This window comes from Nematolebias whitei, chromosome 6 (assembly GCF_014905685.2).
Source record: "Nematolebias whitei isolate Nwh7 chromosome 6, NemWhi1, whole genome shotgun sequence".
NCBI lineage: Eukaryota > Metazoa > Chordata > Actinopteri > Cyprinodontiformes > Rivulidae > Nematolebias > Nematolebias whitei.
Window position 1 is genome coordinate 34,846,913 of NC_056503.1, and position 22,759 is coordinate 34,869,671.

Here is a 22,759-nt window from a genome sequence, read left to right on the forward strand (position 1 = left end):
AACCAGTAGAGTGTCTGTTAGGTGGCAGATTTTGCAAGGCTGGTTTGTTCCTTCGTACCACCCCACCAATGCTTGAAGTACTACTGATCACCACTGGTGGATGAGGTTTCAGAGCGTCTTGTTGTCTCTCGCGGGCACGACTGTTGATATGACGCACACGACTTTGGCTTCGGGAAGATAAGCGACGAGTAAGAGTAGGGGGGGAATCATCTAAATCCCTGGAATCATGTGGAGATAAATTGCTTGCTTGGTTTTTTGCTTCCTGTTGTAATTCAGGAGGTTGGAGGCTTTCTCCACCTCCATCATCTGCCTCCAGACTAACCAATTTACGTAGTTGTTGTGTAAATGGATCCAATGACTGTGAGTGAAATGTTGCTTCTCCTATGGTGCCTTTATGCTTTTGCTTTCTCATATGAGATGTGACAAAACTGCGACTAATAATGTGATATTTGCTCTGAAAGTTGCACAATATGTCTTCAGAAGTCAGGTCTCCCAGAGATTTAGACTTGCAGGGACTTGGGATTTTAGAACGTGTGGTGGCTGATTGGAGATAAGTAGATGAAGACTCTAAGTCTGAATGCAGTGGAACGCTGGTTTCAGAGTGTGGCTGGAGTTTGTTATTGACTAGGCTGGTTGTATGTATCCTAAACTGTTTAGGGCCAAACAATTTTGTTGGACTTTGACTTTGGGGCTGGATGTTTTGTGAAGCACAAGGCTCAGGTGAGGGCATAATGCAATCATAGTCTAATTGACTGTACAGTGTTTCACAATGAAAAGAGGGTGAAGACGACCCTCTCTCTCTGGAGATGTTTACAGACACAGCACATTGACCAGGTAGGCTTTCAGCAGAAGAAAAACCATTGTAAGAGCAATCAACTCTTTCAGTTTTGATCTGCTTATTTACTGGCTTGCGTTGTTGAGACCTATTGTGGATCTGGTTCCCACTGACGCTTCTGTGTTGTGTGTTGGAAATACTGAAGTCTTTGCTGTTATTAAAGACCTCACAGTTGCTCTGACTCATGGGATATCTGTTCTGATGCAATGGACCAAAGTTGGACAGTTCATATTTAATATATTTATTATGGACTGGAGGTTGGGAGCTGTCTTGTTGTCGATGGAGATTGAACAGCTGATGTGATTGTTGATTCACTGGTAAATGAAACTGTGAGAATGATGTATGAGACTCATGTTTTGGGTAATGTGGTTGAGGGTATGAAGAAGGATGCTTTTGTTGAGAGTATCTGGGAGTGGATTTGTGGTTTTGATAAATAGCATTGTGTTTGTCTGTATCTGTAAGCCCATCCCACTGGTTGCCATGATGAGGCAAAGTCATTATTATTTCCAATGGATCCTCATCAACATTTAGCTCCACTTCTGTAAATGCTCCTCTCACTGAATGAAGGAAATTTTTTAAGGGATTATTGGAAGAGGAGTTTATGGAACTTTTAGAAGTGCCTTGCTCTCTGCATTCAGGTAATGCAGTCGGGGGATCGTTCACTTCCTCATATACCCTCTCTTCTGCATCTTCAATTTCACCCCAATTTCTGTTCACATCATTCCATGCCACGCATGGCCCTTTCCCTAAATTGTGAACTGCCTTTGCTGGAGAGGACCCTAAACTGTTTGAAGGTGAGCGCTCTGTTGTATCTGCTTGAATAAGAACTGTCTGCTTCTTCAGGTTGTACACTGACACAGGCAACAGAACCTCCTCGTCCAGAATGGTATAGACCTCCTCAAGCTCTGCAGTTTGTGGGCTTGAGATGAAAGCTGGTGTACATGTATCAGCACTGGACACTTGGAGGGGTGAACATATTTCACTGGTAACATGACTTGTCTTTTGATTTACCTTTTGGGGACTCATCAGGGGGTTCTTTTTAGATGATGTTGCGCTGGTCTTGAGAGGAGACCTTAAATCTTCCAGTGCTTTAGGTGTTGTAGGCCTGAGGTTTGATGACCTGGACTGGGTGATATCTTGTGATAGCATTGTGAGATTACTTTGGTCAACGGTGCTTTCAAACTGATCAATCAGAGCAGAAATTGAGCAACACGTGTCCTGTTCATTGCCTAAAGACACGGCATCAATGAGTCTAGAGATGGTGCTATCATGCAGAGAGCTGGGACTTTTTAGACCACTGTTCTGCCTGACAGGAGAATTAAGTGCCGCAGACGAGGGGATGTAGGAGGAGGAAGAAGAGGACGAGGAGACTGAAAGTGCAACTGTGAACGTTGTACTATTTGATGATGTTTCTGGTTTATCTGATGTCCTCTGACTGTTTGTTGAAAGCGACATAGAGTGTTTTTTCTCTGTTTCTGCAGAGGAGATCTTTGATGTAATGAGTGGTGACTGGTAATTGACATAGATGTCTTCCTTTTTAACTCCACCAGCAGCAATCAGCGGGTATGAAGTCTCTCCAGACTTTTTACTTCTATTGGTCTTTGAAGGTGGTGAGATTGATTCAGTGGTTAACGATGACTCAAAGAGAAGGTCCACAGAGGAAGACCTGGGCTTGTTGAACTGGCATACTCCTGGGGACACAAACAAATCAACAAAAAGATTAAGAAACAATGGATAAAATAATGTTTTTTGTTTCATAACTAAAGCCAATAAACAAATGACAACAATTAACAAGGCATTCAACACAAGGCATTAGCAATACACAGACAAATGGATCACCAAGAACAACTGTGAAGGGGAAGCTGGGAAATGAGGCTGTTAAGGTTGAAAACAAATACAAATTTATGTTTGCAAGTACTGTATTAGGAAAAGGATGATCAAGTGGAACTGGCATGGTCAAATGGAATCAAATGGTACATCAATATATATCTTAGAGACCACTTTAAAAAATACACTGGATGAATGCAATATTCATGTCTTTAAGCAATGCAACCTTTGGACAGGAGTTTTTTTAGATTACCTGCAGAAATATCCTAGTCAGTTCTCAACTATAAAGAAAAACAACAAATGAAGATGGGACAGAAAAAGCATGTTAAGGTATTATGAAGATTAGGCTGTTGTCTTTTACGTCACATGGTTATTGTGCATGAGTTTCAACAAGCTGTAGCAGAAGAAAGAGAGAAATCAGAAACCAGCTTAGAGTCATTAAGATGACAAACAATTCAGGCTGCATTGTGGGTTTTTTTCTTTTCTTCAAATGCCACTTTCATTCTTCTGCTTGAAAAAAAAGTGTCATTTAGTTTAATTTTAATGACATAATATAGCAAAGTGAATGAAATGTTCCAACTATTGTTGTTACATAGCATGATGAATACTTTTAATTTCGAACACTGACATGAGTTAAACACTTTTTTTTTTAAAGAATTAAATCTTTGGCATGGATTAGTAAAAACAAAAATCTTACTAATGACAGTATCTGCTCCCACATCATGCTGTTCCTTGTCTGGAGAACAGATGGACAGCTGCCCTTGCAGAAGTCTGTCTAATGGCGTGGAAATGGGCCTGTGGATAAGTGGCGCTCTAGGCTGGAGAGGGTTCTCCACCCATCCTTCCTTCCCTGATGCTCCCTCTGCTCCTGCTCCTGCTCCTGCACCAGTGCCATTCTTGTGGTCAGAAATTGAGGCTACTGACTCAGACAACGTCATTTTTGTCTTCTTCCGTCCCTTCGCTGGGGCACTGGCTGTGCGGCGCAGTAGGTGGTCGCTAATGGAGCGCTTTCGAAGACCGCTGGTGTTTGTGTCCACAGAGGACTTGGAAGAGCGACTGAAGAAACCACGAATACCTCGCAGATGATTACCCTGAGGACAGAAAGAGCCATGCAAACATAAAATGAGAAACAGCACACCTGATATGCTGAACACAATTTTTCACAGATGATGGTTTGAAGCCAAAAGGTTAATTATTATGGAAACAATGGAAACACATTCAATGCCTTGAATCTAATTTGCAGCAAAGGAAACAACTGCATGCTTTTTAAAACAGCACCAACAGATGGCACTCTTACTCCTTATGTATAATCAGCACAGCATACAAGACCAAGAAGCTGTTGTTCCTTTTTGCCTACATGCTTCAATTCCAACCATTTTGTTAACATCCATCCATCCATTATCTTTTACCCGCTTCTTCCTTTTCGGGTTGCGGGGTTCACTGGTGCCTATATCCAGCGGTCACTGTGCGAGAGGCGGGGTACACCCTGGACAGGTCTCCAGTCCATCACAGGAACACATAGAGACAAACAACCATTTACTCGCTCACTCACACCTCATGGCAATTTAATGTTACCAATTAGCCTGACATGCATGTTTTTGGTCTGTGGGAGGAAACTGGAGTACCCGTAGAAAACCCACGCATGCACGGAGAGAACATGCAAACTCCACCCAGAAAGGTCCCCCAGATTCGATTCGATCCAGCGACCTTCTCGCTCAGAGGCAACAGTTCTACCAACTGAGCCACCATGCTGCCAGTTTAATTAACATATTGGCAAAATATAAAATTGAACGTAAAAATGTTAATGTCAAACTCTTTATGAACAATCTGTATGATTACATGTCAACCACAAACACGTCCCGAAAAATATGACTGGTCACAAACTGCACATTTTGGCATGCATTGCTTTGTCATGCAGCACAACAGAGAGCCCAGAGTCTCAGTTATACCTTGTTAGCTCCTAAAAAGTGCATAATGGTAAAGCTGGGATTCAGGACAAGAGGGCTCCACTAGAGAGACAAAGAAGGGAAGGAGTAAAACCTCAGTTGACGATGCATGGAGAGAAACACATTTTCTGTTTTTCTCTACAATACACTCTCTGTTGACAAAAGAGTCTAACGGTTGAACGCTACAGAAAAACACTTGGGCTAGAGCACTTACCTTCCCGTAAACATCGTGCACTGACACGTGCACAAAGATGGAAGCTTCAGTCAGTCCCTCCAAGTAAACATGTCTATAACCTGTTGTTGAAAGATAATGGGGGAAAGAGTTAGAGTTGAAAGCTGCCATCAGTCTGTTGATTGTGTAATGCTGCCTCATTAGGACTTTTTTCATTCAACCTTTATTTAGACAGGTAAATCCTATTGAGCCTCGAGGACTCATTTACAAGAGAGACCTGATTTCAACAAAGAATGATGACAACAATGGACAACAGCAACAACAATAAACAGTTATAAAAAGTCATACAATTTATTTATTTTTTTAACAAATAGGATGGCAAAAAAAAAAAGAAGAAAAGTAACATACTTTTAGACTTATAGGAGACAGACTTATAGGAGTTTAGGGTCAACTCAATTATATAAGTAAGATAATCCGCCCAAACCACTGTTTTATGATACAAACCAGTCACATCATGATTCACAGAATGTGCCCTGAAGATACTGCACGGTCTGAGTCAGAAGCAACATCACGCACTGAAGCATAAATCTGAGGATTTGTGTTAAATGATGGCAACACTTTTACCAGAACTGGTCCAATTAGTTAACACAAGTACTACATATCCACTGTCTAACATTACTGTTCAAACACGCATCAAATAGTTGAAGAAATTATTTCAGATATTTTGAAGTGTGCTTTTGTGGAAAATATATGGATAATTAATATTTTACTTTTTGAACAAGCTCAGTTTGAAGAAAGAGTTTAATTCTGACATGATTGATGAGTAATAGAACTTGTCCAAGGGTGGCCAAGACCAAAGTGGATAACTGACTTTCCTAAAACACAAATTTCACATCAGTTTGTGCAAAGATCATTTTATAACATTTTACTCCAATGTCAATTTCACATGTCATGGTTATTTCCAAAAAAAATTATGGTTAGAAAGTTCACATTTTGTTCAGAATAACTGTGTACGGTAAAACAGGCGACAGTGTAAAGGTTTATATCACAACGTCTGATCGAAAAATGATGAAATATTTGAGATTGGAGCCACTTAAGATGGCAGTAACTTATGGGGAGCCATTTGTAAAGTTACACAGTCAAAAAATAACTGCAATATGTTTGGTTTATTTAGCCTTCCATAAGAAAAAAAAATAGTTTTATTTTTCAAAGTCATATTTTCACCATGTTATTCATACATTTATAAATGTCATAGTTCCAAACTAAATATTTAATTTCCAAGCTAAATATTTCATTGACAAACTAATTACTTATTTTGCTAGTTAAATATTTGGTTAGCAAGCTAAATATTTAACACAACACTAAACATTTGGTTTACAAACTAAATGTTTATGTCCAAGCTAAATATTTAATTTGCAAACTAAATATTTAACTTGAAAGTTAAATATTTAGTATTGTCCAATACTATAGTATGTATTGTCCAAGCTAAATATTTAATTTCTGAACTAAACATTTAATTTCTAAGCTAAATATTTAATTTCTAAACTAAATATTTAATTTGCTAACTAAATATTTATCTTGTACCTAAATATTTAACTTGAAAGTTAAATATTTAGGTACAAGATAAATATTTAGTTAGCAAATCAAATATGTATTTTGGAAATTAAATGTTTAGCTTGGAAAATAAATATTTAGGTCTGAGCTAAATATTTAGTTAGCAAATTAAATATTTAGTTTAGAAATTAAATGTTTAGCTTAGAAATAAAATGTTTAGTTCAGAAATTAAATATTTAGCTTGGACAATACATATTTAGTTTGGAAATTAAAAGTTTATTTTTGAAATAAAAATTAGGTTGGAAATTAAACATTGAATTCACACCTAAATATTTAGTTCACTCACTAAATATTTATCTTGCAAGTTAAATATTTAGTTTGTAAACTAAATATTTAGCTTGTAAATAAAATACTTAGTTTGGAATTATGGCATTTATAAATGTATGAATGACATGGTGAAAATATGATTTCGAAAAAATATTTTTTTTTTCTTATGAAAGGCTAAATAAACCAAACTATTACTGTTCATTTTTGACTGTGTAACTTTACAAATGGCACCCCATAGTAATTCACTTTGTCCTTCAGTTTAGACATAGACTGCTCAGCAATCATATCAGAAATAATTTCTATTTATCCAAATTTAGGTGCTTCAGTGCTATTTACAGCAAGTAAGATATTAATTGTTGATAAACTTTCCACAGAACCCCATTTCAAATGCTTTGATTTATCACTCAAATAAATAAAAAAAGCTGAAATTTCAAGAATTCTATACAAACCAGGCATCAGGCTACTGAAGGCAACAGTCCTTTGACCAATAAAGTCTCGTCCAATTGGATCATGGTCCCAGACTAGGAAACGCACAAGTGCCAGCTCAGCCATGTGAAGTGTAAAAGACAGCGACTCTTCCCATACTGGATTAAAACCTGAGTGCAAAAAAAAACCAGAAGTATGTTAAATACATTTATTGTTTTTCAAATTTATTTACTGTATTTCAGGGATTGATGATCTAATCCTATGATACTATTGAGCTCCCAGGGCTAAAAACATTTCCCAGAAGAGAATTTTGTCCTCCCCTGCTAGTTAACCCTCATCTGTAGCAACATGTTAAGGGTCACACCAGCAAATCATTACGTTTTGCTTCCTTTGACGTCGTAATTAATTCATCAGACTTTTGATCCTTGCAGTGCACACAGCCCAGAGGGAAATGCAGTAAATGCAACGGTGACCTTGTTTCATTGAGATTTGGAATGAAAACAAACAAAAAAAAAGTACTGTGTATTGTGATCATTGTAAATTCCCATACAATAACAAAATGTATGCACTGCATTTAACCCATCATCAAATGGGGAGTGGTGGCGCAGAGGTTAGAAAAGGCGAACCTGTGATCTGAAGGTCGCCAGTTCGATTCCTCGGACCAACAACATCAAAATGTGGGTGGGAAAGGTGAAGCACCCACACCTGCCTCCACTCTCATTTGCCCCACTCTGGACCCTTGAGCAAGCCCCTTAACCCCCATCATCTGCTCCGCCAGGTACCCTAGATGGCAGCTCTCTGCTCCACCCAGAGGGCTGTGGCAGCTTGGTGGTCTGTGGTTGGGTCAGGAAGGACATCCGGCGTAAAAACAATTGACAAATCTTCATGTGAGTTAGTTCATTGTGGCGACCCCTGAAGAAGGCAGCAGCTGAAAAAAGTGCCCAGGGAACAGTTAGAGAATAGGTGCCTTGCTCAAGGACACCACAAAATGTGGGCATGATGGGGAGTTGACCCTGCAACTTTCTGGTACCAAGTTGGCTGCCCTACTACTGCGCCACAACCCTCTGATTTATGACCATGATGTATGTTATTATTCAGTTTTTTATAGTGAGTAAAATTATATAATCAGCTCCTGTTAGGATATTCCACAAATAAGCCTTAATAAAGTTCTATAAAAACATGTGAACTGTTTATTTTGGTGTGTGCGTGTTTCTAACCATTGTCATCAACAACTCGCGTCTGTTCCTTGCAGCAGTCGACCGGCAAACCGATGATCTCCACTTCAACAAACGGATCAATAATCTGTTAAAAGAGCAGAAGAGGGAATCAAAACATGGTGCTGATTTTTATTTGTGCTGTGAGCAAACGTGAACATTTCTGAGCTATAAAGGTGGTGATGTGCATGGAAACGTGGAAAAGAATGACAGCTGGAGAATGTAAGAACACTGTTTGTGTTTTATGTTGTTTTACCTCCCCACGGTCACCCAACATGGAGTCTGGTGGTTTCGGCAGCTGTTGTCCACTAATGATCTTGAGAATGAGCTGCTTCTTGGGGTAAGCTGGAAGTGGGTCATCACTGAATGGGTTGAAGGAGCCTAGAGAGTGCCAAAAAATAATAAAACAGCAACTTTAATTAATTTAGTCAGTTAATATAATTTCTAGGCCATAGATCCACATAACTTTTTCATCAAAACTGAGTCTAAATACTTGTTAGTTTATTTATTTTGCCAGTTTGCTCATCTTGACCATGCAGGCGTGTTAATATAATATCAAGGGCAAAAGACATTGCTTGATGGAATGCATATCACCGTGCATGCAAAAAAGATTTATACAAAACTCTTGTGTGATCTGTTTGCATACAGACTTTTTTGTGTTTTCAACGGCCAGCTGACTGTGGAGATCATGTTGAACTGGACTGGTAAAGCTAATCAGTTGTAGATTTATTCATTCATTTAAAAGAAACAAAAAAAATTCATCAAAAAGAAAATACGTCGAATGAAAAGGGTGCAAAAAGAATTTTAAAAATCTTATAATAAGACGGATTGCAGATGGTCATCTAATGATTGCTATCTGTGAGTTTTGTGAAATTACATCTAATGTTTCGTGGGAAAAACAGACAAACCCCCACAGAAACAGGCACATATGCATCATGGCTGATAAATAAAACGGACGCCCCGCCTCACTCTACTGGTGTGGTAAATGTAAAATCAAGAACAATACTATAGGAACAAACAAGAAAAAATACAGTGCATTAAAAATATAGTGTATTAAAAATACATCGTTACATTTGTTGTTGTTTTTTTTTTGTTTTCTTTGCACATTCTTGAAACTTTAAATGTTTTGAAAATGCAATTTTTTTTCATGCATTACAATATCATTCTAAACTTTTTTTTTTTATATATTGATCTAACAACTAGAATTGATTTATATCCACATCAGCGTGTGTTTTTGCCCGTTTGTGTTTTCTGTTAGGTTGTGTACCTTTACACATGGGAGGTGGCTTCAGGACGTAACCGATTCCCCCGTTCACCATAAACTTGGATCTGTTGAGCTGCATCATCCGCCCCTCGGTCTGATAGTTTAGTGCCACTACAATGACATTAAAATCATTGAAAAAACATTAGTCATACACTGGCCCATGAAAATAATGGGATCACACTGATTTCTGTTTTAAAAAATCTTTTGAAGTAAGACTTTCCCAAAAACTGCCCTCAGGTTTCATCTAATGAAAGAAAGCATTTTTGTATCATGAGCAGAAACAAATCAGACTCAGATCATTTCAAAGGAAAAGAAAAATCTAGGTAAAGTTGAAATGTAGCTTTTGATCAGCTTGTTTGGAGAAAGAAGGAACAGATGTATTGATAGAAAAGCACTAAACCTCCTCAAACTTTCAGAGAATGATAGTACTCATGATACTTGGAGGCTGTGATGCATTTTAAGAATTAAAAATAACTTTAACTGAAGTAAATTGTTGAAGCAAATCTCCATGACTAAACTAGCTGAAGAGAAGAACATGCAGGATGTTTCTCAACACACCTCAAAGTCGACAACGGTCAACTCTGGAAGGCAAAAACTAATTTTGCGTAAAGGGTAAAATGATTCTGTTGTCCCTAAAATACAGTAGATTGACAGATGACACAAGAGAAGTACAAGCAAGAGGAAGCAAGAATCTGAAAAAGAATAAAACCTTGAAACAATAAGTAAAAATAAAACAGATTTTTAAACCTTTGCTATAGATGTTTTTATTTTTTTATGCTGAAACAACAAAACATGCACAGAAAACTTTAAATTTCCATAAATTATATTTGGAATCTAAGATTTAAGCCAAACAACAATACACCGTATTAGGTTACATTATTAGTGTTTAGAGTATATCTTAAATCCTTGTATACTGTTTCTTTTTATACTTTATAGTTTTGCTATTTTGGGGTGTAGATGGGACCTTGAGTACACAATTTCATTCCACCTCATGTACCACATGTGATGCGAATGACAATGAAGAACCTTGGAATATGTGAAGAGGTCGATGAGATTTTGTACTATGTTTGATCTCACTTCAGCTTCACCTTCTCATCCGGTTTTTATAGATTTGTCTCATTCATCTTTTTGTCTTGCTTTTTCTTTGAGGCCTGATCTTAGTTTGTAATCACTTCCCCTTCATTACTCGTCTCATTACACTTTCTTTGGGAGGTGATTTTTAGAGATGCACCGATCCGATAACAACATCGGTATCTGTACCGATATCGAAAAACTTCTGGATCGGCTATCGGTGACAATGTAACCGATCCATGACTGGGCAGATCTATTCGCTCTAGTTCTATGCTTTGTGCTCTGAGTGACGTCACGTGCTAGCGTACTGAATGAACAAATTAAAGTTGTGCTGTTTTTACATGTTTGACCAAGCTTGAGGAGCTCTTGGTGTGTTTAAGTGTGCAGTTCTGGTGCAGAGTTTTCAATGAATTTGTAATTCAGTACCTTCATGTCTGCGTTTAAAAAAAAAACCCAATGTTTTAAGTTAATTCAGCACTGGGTTTGTAAGCTCAAACATCCAGATACACAACAAAAATGGCAAAATCATGTCATCTGGACCTGTTTCAGAAATGGGTCCAGATGACATGATTTAGACAGTTTTGTTTATTCAGCACTGTTTTTCTGTTTCGGCTCGGTATCGGATCGGTATCGGATCGGAAGTGAAAAAAGTGTATCTAGTGATTTTGTCTTTTTTGTAGTTTTTCTTTACTTTTACTTGCTTGCTGCCTCATGAATTGTTGGGTCAGGGCTACCTGCCACTGGCATGTTGGGTGTTTTGATGAAAAGTAATACTGAACCACACATACATGTTTGTAAAATGTGAGTCTGAGTATAGATGTTTCACCTCAACACACACACACACACACAGTGAAAACATGTCTGATTTAACTCAAAAATGTTAGAAATCACATGTATTTTACCCACTGAAGAAACTGAGAACTCAAATGTCCAAAATATAGAAGCCATTAAATGAAAAAAAATGTGAAAGGCATGTGAATGTCAGGATAACGCTGTGCAGAAAGTGTTTAATATCTGACAGGTGGATTGTTACTAAATCGAGGCAGAGTATTTATTAAGAGCCCTCAGTGACAGGCCAACGTGTCTTACCCAACTGACAGCCCACGTTCCAGTAAAACTGAGGGTTAAAATTAGACGAGTCGATGCGATAGGCCGAGGGATAAATCCGTGACAGCTGCCTCTGGTTAAAAGCAAGAAACTGCTCGGTCCTGTGATTGACCAGAGATTGTGCTCTGGTCTCGCTGAACGACAAAACATCACCTGGAGTACCTATGGGGGGGGGGAGAAAAAATACAGGATTAGGTGTAAGTCAATACCCTTGAGTGAATATCCGTGCCTGTGTGCGTCAGTTTGGGGCGTTTCACCTTCGTTTAAACACTCCTGAGAGGCTAAGGAATTGGTGAACACCACCAAGTTGGACAAATCCCTGCTCAGTTTCATCGTCTTCCTCTTTCTTCCACCCCTGAGATAATTTCAAGAAAGGACACAGGAGCTACAGTGAGATCACGTAAAGATGTACCAGGCAAATATGAGACATACGATCTGCACACACACTCGTTGACCTATTTGTAGTGGGGAGCAACAAAAAAAACATGGCAGGAAGGAGAGGATTGTCCATCAGAGGCAGCTTGCAATCCACAGGAAGGAGCATCAAAGGCAAAAGGCTTAAGAGGGACCAGAGCAACACTCAGGCACATATACACCAACATGTCAGGCACACAGTTGCAGATGAAATAGTTGGTGGCATTGCAGGAATCTGTAGTGTGACGATCCCTGAAAGGATGCATATATCGAATATGTGACCAAAGCAGGGATTGGGAGAACCAGGAGATCTAAAGGGAGGAAAACAAAGCCCGGTATCCAGGCTTTGTTTGCCAAATACTCACAGAAATCAGACGGAAAGATGAAAACAATGTATGGAAAAGGATGGAGCTGCATTTTGTCCAAGTGGCAGATTTAGCTCAATTTGATTCACTTTTCAACAACACTCAAAAGAAATGATAGAACATGTAGTTTTTAGATTAAAGACACAAAATATATTCATTTGAATTTTAAGTCAATCCAATGTTTTACTTGTCTATATTTTTTAATTCAATAGGACTTCCACAGGAGTTTGCATGTTCTCTCTGTGCATGCGTGGGTTTGCTCTAAGTACTCCAGTTTCCTCCCACAGACCAAAAACATGCATGTTAGGCTGATTGGTAACTCTAAATTGTCCCTAGGTGTGAATGAGAGAGTGAATGGTTGTTTGTCTCGTTTGTCTCTATGTGGCGCTGTGATGGACTTGCGACCCGTCCAGGGTGTACCCCGCCCCTCGCACAGTGATTGCTGGACATGGGCACCAGCGACCCCCGTGACCCAAAATGGAACAAGCGGGTAAAGAAAATGGATGGGATTTCAAGTTCAACTGTTATAATATTTGAGTGTTTGGGACCCTGCCTGGACACAAAATGGTTGAATACACCCTGTGTACACAATTTTGTTCCACCACATGTACCACATGCGGTGCGAATGACAAATAAAGAAACTTTGAATTTGACTTTGTGTTGTTTAAGTGGCTACAGGCAAAAATTAAAGGCCTAGTATTCCTTGAAGGAATGCATGTCGCTCATTGATTTTTGTGCTCCTGTTTCAGACAAGATCATCTTTTCTTCAGAAAATGCATTTTAAGTATAAATGTGTGTATGTGTACTTATATATGTATGTATATGAACAGTTATCTTTCATTATTGTAGACTGCTGAGTCTATGAATAGGGTAGGCAAGTACTGTATAAGCCTTAGCTTCAGCCTATTCCTTTTATGTTAAATTATTGATTTGTAAAATAGTATTTTATATGGTTTTCCTTTTTTGTGATATCAATTTACCAAATAAAGTTGAGTTGAGTTGAGTTGAAAAGGAGAGCTGTAGCCATTTTGGTCAAACTTTCACAATATATTTAAGCTCAATCTTGCGCAATAATACAGGTCCCTCTTGTAAATGAGTCCCCGTGGCTCAATGAGGCTAGTCTGTATAAATAAAGGTTGAATGGAAAAAAAAATGTCTTAGACTGATCTGTTAGCACTTAGAGCAGACGTAGGCAACACATGGCCCGAGGGCCTAAAGTGGTTTGTGGACAATCCCCGTTTGGGCCCCAACATTTGTAATTGAAAAGCAAACCATTTTTAAATTTGTTGATGAAAACCTGCATTTTAACAGTTAAAATTAAGGAAGTTTAAATTAAACATCTTGGACAAATACATTAAAAAAAAACATTTATATTAAGATAGGCTAAAATTATTGTTTTGTTTTGATCCCAGGACTTTACTGGAAACATTTTATTTATTTATTTATTTATTTATTTTCGGCATATTTAAGCTAATATATTGTCACAAGAGCCAGCTTACTGAAAACATGTCTTATACCCCTCAAAAGTATTGGGGAGACATATTTTTTTAGCATTTTAACAAGCATGCTAACTATGCTACAACAAAAATAAAACTGAAAAAGATCTTCCAGATTATTAGTGCTAAAACATATTTTACAGTTCTTTATGTGGCCCTTGGATTGTTTTAAATATCTTTATTTGGCTTTAAAAAATTGGCTGCCCACCACTGACTTAAAAGTATGTGTTGTAAATGATGTCAGCTACTACCACACTAAATGTTAGCTTAGTATCTGTAAACTGAGCCATAGCCATTTTTGTGTTGGCTAAAATCCTTTAGCTGTAGCATTCAACCTGAAATGGTTTACTCCAAATGTTAATCAGCTGTTGATGTTCATCCAACCATTACTCTGTAAAAGCTCCATTAAAATATGTTCAGTGGTTGATGAGATATTTTACTGACAGTACAAACACATGCACACACACAGCCACTGGCAAAAATGTTATCATTCACTTTTGTCTTTTCGGCTGCGGGAGTTAGTTTAAAAAACTTAGAGGTAAATGTAGATGCTAAACACAGAAAAACATTCCACCAAAAAAGAAGAGTTGTGAAGTTTGCAAACGGAAATACAAACACTCATGTGTAAACAGAAATGTAACTGCAAATATTTTTTGTATTTATTTTAGTATTTATATATATATATATATATATATATATATATATATATATATATATATATATTATTAATAATAGTAATAATGCATTTTATTTGTTAGCGCCTTTCAAGACACCCTAGGACACTTCACAACATTAAAAACACTAAATAAAACAATACAAAATGGCTTTAAAAACACTAAACCAAGAAGAAAATAGCAAACAAAGTGAGAAGGCTAACTTGAACAGATAAGCTTTGAGTTGTGATTTGAAGGTCTGAAGGGAGTCAATATTACGGCTGTCTGGGGGAAGAGCGTTCCAGAGTTGAGGAGCAGAGTGAGAAAAGGCTCATGGTGCTGAGGCGGACGAGAGGCACGTTGAGGTGGATGGAAGAGGAAGAATGAAGGGAGCGTGAATGGGTGATAATGCGCAGGAGATCGGACAGATAGGGAGGGGTGAGGTTATGAATGGCCTTGAATGTGTACAACAGGATTTTTAAATTGAATTCTGAAAGTGACTGGAAGCCAGTGAAGTTGCTGTAAAACTGGGGTGATGTGGTGAAATGAGGGGGTTTTGGTAACAATGCAGGCAGCTGAATTTTGAACCATTTGAAACTTATGGAGTAATTTTTGCGGCAGACCAAATAGGAGAGAGTTGCAGTAATCAGCTAGAGAAATGACCAAGCTATGGACCAGGATAGAAGCAGAGTGCGGGGAGAGGGATGTCTTATAACCCCTTCCTACACTCTTGCAATGTTCTAAACTGTAAAAATGCTCTAAAAGGGCGCAGCGGTTACTGAGCCAGTCAGCGCCTGGGATACAGAGCATAATGCTCTGGTTGGTCGCTTTCCATCAATCAGCCAATCATGTGTCGTCTACAACCTTACAGTAAAAAACTGCGAAACAGTGAGTCCACAAAAGTCGAACCGCAAAGTACCGAGGGACTACTGTACCTATAATTATAATAAATTAACTTTTAGCGTAAAAATAAGCTCTGTCATCTATATTTGGTCAAATAAAATAGGAGAAGCTGCGGCGATTTCTTACCTTAAGCTGCTATATTCATACCCATCTTCTCACAATAGACTCATGTTCAGGCTGCTGTTTAATACACCATATTATATTACATTATATTATATTACATTATATTATATTATATTATATTATATTATATTAAATTATATTATATTATATTATATTATATTATATTATATTCAACAATTTTCAGTCAGGTCATCTGGACAGTTTCTTATTTTGTGCTGAAACGTTGGAAGGTGAAACGTTTCAGCACAAAAAAGGAAACTGTCCAGATGACCTGACTGAAAATTGTTGGATTGTATACCTGGATTATTGAGCATGGACTTTGTTGGTTTTGAACCATTTTGACATGACTGTCGACGAGGGAGAGAGCCAGCTCTGGAGGAGGGGGCGTGCAAAAGACACCATCTTAGCACCAACATAACTGGTTTATTCCACTTTGGAGTAAGCTGTTTGGGGGAAGAATCAGTTTTGTGTTGTGTTTCCTCAGACTGATGAAGTCTTCTGGATGAAAGGTGAAACGTTTCAGCACAAAAAAAAGAAACCGTCCAGATGACCTGACTGAAAATTGTTGGATACCTGGATTATTGAGCAAGCACTTTGTTTATTATATTATATTATTATTGTTTAGCGTGTATCTTAGATACTTATACTGTTTTTTTTTTTATATACTTTATATTTTTTGCATTTTTTTGAGTGTAACTGGGACCTTGCGTACACAGTTTCCTTCCACCTCATGTACCACATGTGATGCGAATGACAGTAAGGAACCTTAAACCTTGATTGATTAAAACGTCAGTCTTTGACTGTAACTTAACCCCAACGATGAGTTCACAGTCCAGTGTTCATCTATCCAGGATCTTGGTGTTTAAAGAAGATCAGAAATTTACTTCCAGCTGTAAAAATGATTTTAGAACAGACATGAAAATATAATTGTGATCCAACACGATCATCTGGCAGAATACAGCTTTTAGTTAAACGAGCAGAAACAATCTTTTCCTTTTCTGGTAGTTTCTGCTCTGACCTTTGACCTCATTCTTCCACCTCTCCCTCTCCCTCTCTCTCTCTCTCTCTCACATACACACACACATTATGCACACGTTATACAAGAGCCGGAGGGGTTTAAGTGGTTTCACAGCACCACCGAAGGCTTGGATTGTTTTGTGCTCAGGCAGACATCAAGCCTGTCAGCTGTCAGTGACGGTCTGTGTTGTTGTGTAAAGGTCACCTGTTGAACTGTCCTCCGGCCTCCCTCCCGGACCTCTCCTGAACCTCTTCCTCCTTCTCCACGCTTTGGCACGACAGCCTAGATCTGGAGTGCCTCTGGGGAAAGAGAGAGAACACAATTAACAAATACACAAGTCAAAGAGCACAGTGGTGTTTCCTGTCCTCATATCTTCGCCTCAAGGAAACTTTCCTGGAAACTGTGCTATATACACAACATATTGTTTGTGATGCCGCCTCCTCACTCCAAACACAACAAATCTTCAGGAGCCAGAGGTTTCTGTGTGGAGAGGTTCAATCATAGAGTTGCCTTGTAGTATATGTTTATGTGTGTGCTTGTACGTGAATGTGGGCGTTTGAGGGGTAGTATATGAAACACCCACATATACATATAAATATATACATATATAAACACTATACACGCAAGATTGTGTTAAATTGGGAGCGTCGCTTTCTTGTTTTTAAGCTCAATTCTTATTAGAGCTAAGTTGCAGCTGCGAAGTGGATGAAGTTTTAGTAATTACAGGGTTTAAGCTGCTTACAGTGCATTCCTCACTTTTTTATACCTAATACACACACACACACACACAACCACGCACACAAACGTAGGAGGGTGAATTATAGGCATAGAGGGAGGCATAAAGATTGAAGAGGAGATATGAGTGGATAAGTGCAGGTGGGAAAAAAATGTAAAATTGGATAAAAAGTAAACCATGGTAATAGTTGTGTAAGATGAGCAATGGAAAAATAAATAATGATGAAAAATTAAAGGCCAAGAATTTCATGAAGGAATGTTTACTGTCTGCTACATTTCATGCCAACGTTTTAAACGGAGAGCATCTTTCTATAGTGAACAATAACAAGAGTTGTTGCTGCTTTGGTCAAATCGAACAACAATGGTTCATGCGATATTGTGAGGTCTCACAAGTATGAGATGGGGAGAACACTCAGCTACTACCACACCTTCTACCCTGAAGCTGTTAGACTCATAAATACATAACCAGGTTTATCAGTGTAAGAAAAAGAAAAAAAGAAAAATCACTGTAGTGCCACTTTAATTGGTGATATGTGACATCTGTGCTGCTGATTATCCATGCTGCTGATCTCATGCTGCTGATTATCTCATGTTGTTGCATCCATTCATACCCATCTGCTCACCACAGACTCATGTTCGGGCTGCTGCTGTCACGTCATATTGTTTTACATTACTTTTTAAGTAGTGTTAGGTGTGACAGCCATGTTATATTTGATAGATTTTTTTAAAAGTATAATCAGTTATATATATATTTGTTTAACAATTGATATCTAAAGGTTTCAGTAAAATCCATCCAGTGGTTCATGAGATATTTTATTAAAAATCAAAAAGTGTTGGCTACACCAGTTAATGGAGCTTGTGAGATCTGTTTTGTCTTGGAGCATGTGTTGACGTTGAGTTTCAACTAAAACTACCGGTACTCCAAATTTTAACTCTATATCCATAAAAATATGCTGCGTTATAGCCATTTTTGAGTCAACTAGCTATAACAGCCATCTTGAATCATCACCAAAAGTTAATCACTTGTAGATGCTCACTGAATTATTATATTTTGAGAGTTTCATTAAAGTCCATCCTGTGGTTAATGAGATATTTTGCCAACAGACAGAGAAACAAACACCACATAGAGAAACATGCCAGTACATATAATACCAGAGATATTAGAAGTGCTATGGTAGCGATGATTAAAACAGGAGATCAAACCAGGTTCTGCTTCACGACCCTATAAAACCTTGGGCTGCCTCTGAAAATCAATACAATTCAAACTAGAGAAATTGTGTTTTCTGTGAAAATGCAGTGAGTGCTGGATGACTTGGCTGAAATGTGTTGAAGAAGCTAAAACTGTGCCGTTAATGCTACAAAAGCGGACGCTATATAAAAGCTAAAACAAGCAAAAGGCTAGCTAAAATTTAAAAGATAATGTATTTCTATAGGGGCAAGTTTTGAAAATATATTTAAAGAGTTTGAAAAGTATAAAAGTTACAAAAAACAAAAATCATAGCATTCATTTCCAAAATGAACTGAATGGTTTGATGTTTAAATAGTTAAAACTGCACAAAGTATGCAGAAGTAGTCACCTATAGGAAAAAAAACAAACTCAGGAAAACACCCGTGAGAACAATGAATCAAGGTTCGCACAGTAAAACTAACACTTTCATAAAGGTTTTATGAAAATAACGGTGCTTCAGTTAAAGTTCTCCAATATTGTGGTATGCAGCAAAAAATGTATTTGTGCTTCTTTGCCTGCAGCAGAACCAATAAATCAAAAGAATTTGAACTTCGTACCTTCTGTTTGAGCGTTGTGATAAGAGATCTGCTGTGGGATTTCTTCAGAACCCTGTTGGAGCTCTGGAGAGAAAACAAGAACAGATTCAAAGACTTTCCAGCTTTGGGTTTGAGTCTTTTTGTGTGCATTTGCATATGTTTGTGCGTATTTGTATACAGCATGATGTAAAATACCAACAACGTAAGCAGCCTGTGAGTCATTTAAAGCTTAAAGCTCAGGAGCTGCAGCTAACAGCGGTCAATAAAACATTGCACAGCTAAAGAGAGAGGTGGGCGAGAAATCAGAAAAATTACTGCGAGGAGGAAAGACTTGGAGAGAAGAGGCTTTGGAGACAGAATGAGGTGAAGGGAATCGCCGACAAAGAAGAGCTGCATTAGTGAGGATAGGAAAGTCACGGTGTTCCACACTCGCTGCATGAAAATGGCTGTCAGGATAGCGAAGCGTCTAAAAATAAACCGAGAGGCAAGCAGCAAAATTAAATATTAAGTAACATTGCAGATGTTGCTCCTCACTTTTGGAGTGTTTTGACACACACGGGATGCAGAAACCCAGCAGCCCCTTCGATGTGGCCTCAAGAGCGGCCGTTTGGTTCTGTAGGTGCCGCAGTACAAATTTACTTTATTCACTGCATCTCTCTACGTGGCTAAATCTGTGGCCTAGTTTTACTCCGTCCCTGTTTCTGTTTTGTTGTATTGTTGCTTTCTCTCGCGCATCCTTGGGGTTGTACCTGCCGGAGGTTCTTCTGAAGGCCTTGATGCGTGGCTCGGAGCAGAGCTCGGATGCTGAAGCTGTCGCTGTCCTCCTTGTCTCCGATCTGAGACTCTTTCAGAAGAGAGTCCAGCTTCTTTCTGATGTGAGACTCCACTTGATGATGGCCGTTGTCCTAAGGGTGGAGGAAGGAGGGACACTTACTTGAGCTGCATGACTTTGAACCAACATCAACGGAAGCAGCTAAATTACAAGAATCTGCACAACTGCTGCTCTGGTGTGTGACGAGTATAATATGTATCTCAATATATTGCACATAATCTTTTTATCAAAGATGCATGAGCTAAAAGACAGATGTATAATACAATTCAGCCTTTCTTCACAATCAGTCCTTAAGCACCATATGATGGGATTCAACGTGACTCCATCTTCAACTTATTGAGATTTAATGCAGCGCAACAAACCAAAGGAGTGATCCAGTGTCAGTTATTGAAAATCATTTTTCACTGACTAATATCTTAGATCAGTGTATATCTTAGATCCTTGTATACCGTTTCTTGTTATACTTTATATTTTGCTATTTTGGGGGGTAACTGGGACCTTGAGTACACAATTTTGTTCCACCTGGTGTATCTGATGCAAATGATAATAAAGAGCCTTGAACCTTAATAAAAAATTACCATTCACAAAAAGATCTGGTTTTAAAATAACACTAATAAAATGAGAGTCACATTAACAAATAAAGAAAAATGAGACTTAGGGAGAAATTAGTAAAACTGTCAGGCAAATTGAAGTTTAACACATTTTTAGTAAGTAGTTCAGTGAGATACAAAATGCATTTTTCTACATTGTGAATCATAAAATAAGAGTTAATTTTTCTAAACAGGAATATTAGTTAATCCATGAGATCAAGTTGAAGCACACTTTTGGTGTTTGTTGCTGTTTGTTCGGTTCCAAACATGCAACGACAAAAAAAACCAGCAACAATTTTAATATGGCAACATTTTTTAAAAGTTTTTTATATTAATGTATAAAAATATAAACTGAGGTCATATTTGATCCAAACTAGCCCAGTAATCATGAATGACCAGACAATGACTCAAGTTGCGTTTTACACGAATCCAAGGACAGAACCTTGTTCAGTCTCCCCACCATCACAGACATCTACACCTCCAGATGCAGGAAGAGGGCCACCTGCATCATGAAGGACCCCACTCACCCAGCACACACACTTTTTGCACCGCTCTCCTCAGGCAGGAGGTTAAGGAACATTAAGTGTAGAACCACTAGACTGAGGAAGAGCTTCTACCCTGAGGCTGTTAGACTCATGAATCTCTAACGAGGATAATCACTGTGAAAAATCACATCATGTTGCTGCTGATCTGTTTCATGTAGATGTGTTCATTTGTACTCATCTGCTCACAGACATGTTTGTGCTGCTGTTCGGCGTATTGTTTTATACTACTAGTGCTTAGTGTATTTTTAGTTAATGTTTTTCTTAGTTCATATCTTAGATCTTATTACTGTTTTTCTTTTACATTTTATACTTTTGCTGGATGTAACTGGGACCCTGTGTACACAATTATGTTCCACCACATGTACCACATGTTGTGTATATGACAAATAAAGAACTTTGAATCCTTGTTCACAGCACTGACTCTTGTTCCTGACTCCTGCAGGGGATGCTTTTTTTATATCAGCATTGTTCTGAGAAGATTACGTCAGTTTAAACCAGAACAAAAAACATCATTTTTTCAGGCTGTGCTTGAGAGCCTAATCAGATGTGAGATGACCGACTCGGAAACCTTTCAGCTTCTTTAAACTGAAAAATGTATCCTCCAGTCCAAGTGGCATTGAAAAGCTTTGGCCAAAATGATCATGTTTGCAGATCTAATCCTGACCTGTGTAGTCTCAAACATGCAAAGTAAATCCATCCCATAATATGCATGCTGAGCCATCAGGCAGAGGATTTAGAAATCTGCGAAGCGGATTTGATTAATCAGGTATTCTTTTATCATTCTTAGTTCTTAGTTGGAGTTTCAGGTTTGGTTTATTTGTCATATGCAGATCAACACGGGGTCAACAATGCAATGAAATGCTGAGGACGAGAAGAACCATCTCGACTCGCAAAAAAAACCCAACAACAAATACCAAATCATGCAACAAAAATACAAAAATAAGGCACCAAAGGTGAAATACATCTACAGCAGCATGGTCTTAATAGCAGAGTGGTTAGCACCTTGTTAGCACCATGGTAGCAGCATGGTAGGCCTACTGTTAGCAGCATGCTACTGTTCGCAGTGTGGTTCTGCAAAGCTGATTTGGTTGATCAGGTACTCTTTAATCGTTCTTAGTTCTTGGAGTTTTGAACAGCAGCATGAATAAAGCAAAGTTTGCACAGCAGGGTGATGTCACAACTTGTCTGATCCTCAAAGATGTGCGTTTTTCTATGTATATATATATATATTTTTTTTTTTTTACCATAAAGTAGGTCCTTTTTTTGTAGATTTTTTTTACATTTTCTTAAGAAATGTATCTGATTTGATTCATTTTGATATTAGTATTTTGATCGCAGGGTCCTAAATGGTTGCACCTTAACGTGAATGGAACAAATATTGTACAATAATAGCATTAACGATGTGTTGATTAGCATGTTTGCTTCTACAGCTGGGCAAGTTTGAAAGTGTCAGATTTTTTTAAAATAGTGGATAATTGTCATAAACATTAAGAGTAAAACAACACGCACATAACAATCCTTCTTATACCACCTAAACAGCCACTGTGTGAAAGGTATATCAGTCTATTAGTGGGATGT

At 38.1% G+C, this 22,759-nt stretch overlaps 1 protein-coding gene across 1 annotated transcript in view; it reads right to left on the reverse strand.

Annotated features, from left to right (window-relative positions):
* Positions 1-2,450: 2,450 nt before the first annotated feature.
* The window catches only part of plch1 (phospholipase C, eta 1), an 81,972-nt gene continuing 61,663 nt past the window's right edge, over positions 2,451-22,759 (reverse strand). Inside the window, exons 11-24 of the mRNA XM_037677565.1 lie at positions 19,964-20,119; positions 19,236-19,298; positions 16,920-17,014; positions 12,001-12,098; positions 11,726-11,905; positions 9,569-9,676; positions 8,558-8,682; positions 8,305-8,389; positions 7,111-7,257; positions 4,823-4,902; positions 4,612-4,671; positions 3,360-3,753; positions 2,916-2,943; positions 2,451-2,526 (exon numbers count right to left, since the gene is read on the reverse strand). Of these exons, the coding sequence (XP_037533493.1) occupies positions 2,933-2,943; positions 3,360-3,753; positions 4,612-4,671; positions 4,823-4,902; positions 7,111-7,257; positions 8,305-8,389; positions 8,558-8,682; positions 9,569-9,676; positions 11,726-11,905; positions 12,001-12,098; positions 16,920-17,014; positions 19,236-19,298; positions 19,964-20,119 (1,602 nt within the window). The 3' untranslated portion in view covers positions 2,451-2,526; positions 2,916-2,932. The remainder of the gene's footprint in view (positions 2,527-2,915; positions 2,944-3,359; positions 3,754-4,611; positions 4,672-4,822; positions 4,903-7,110; positions 7,258-8,304; positions 8,390-8,557; positions 8,683-9,568; positions 9,677-11,725; positions 11,906-12,000; positions 12,099-16,919; positions 17,015-19,235; positions 19,299-19,963; positions 20,120-22,759) is intronic.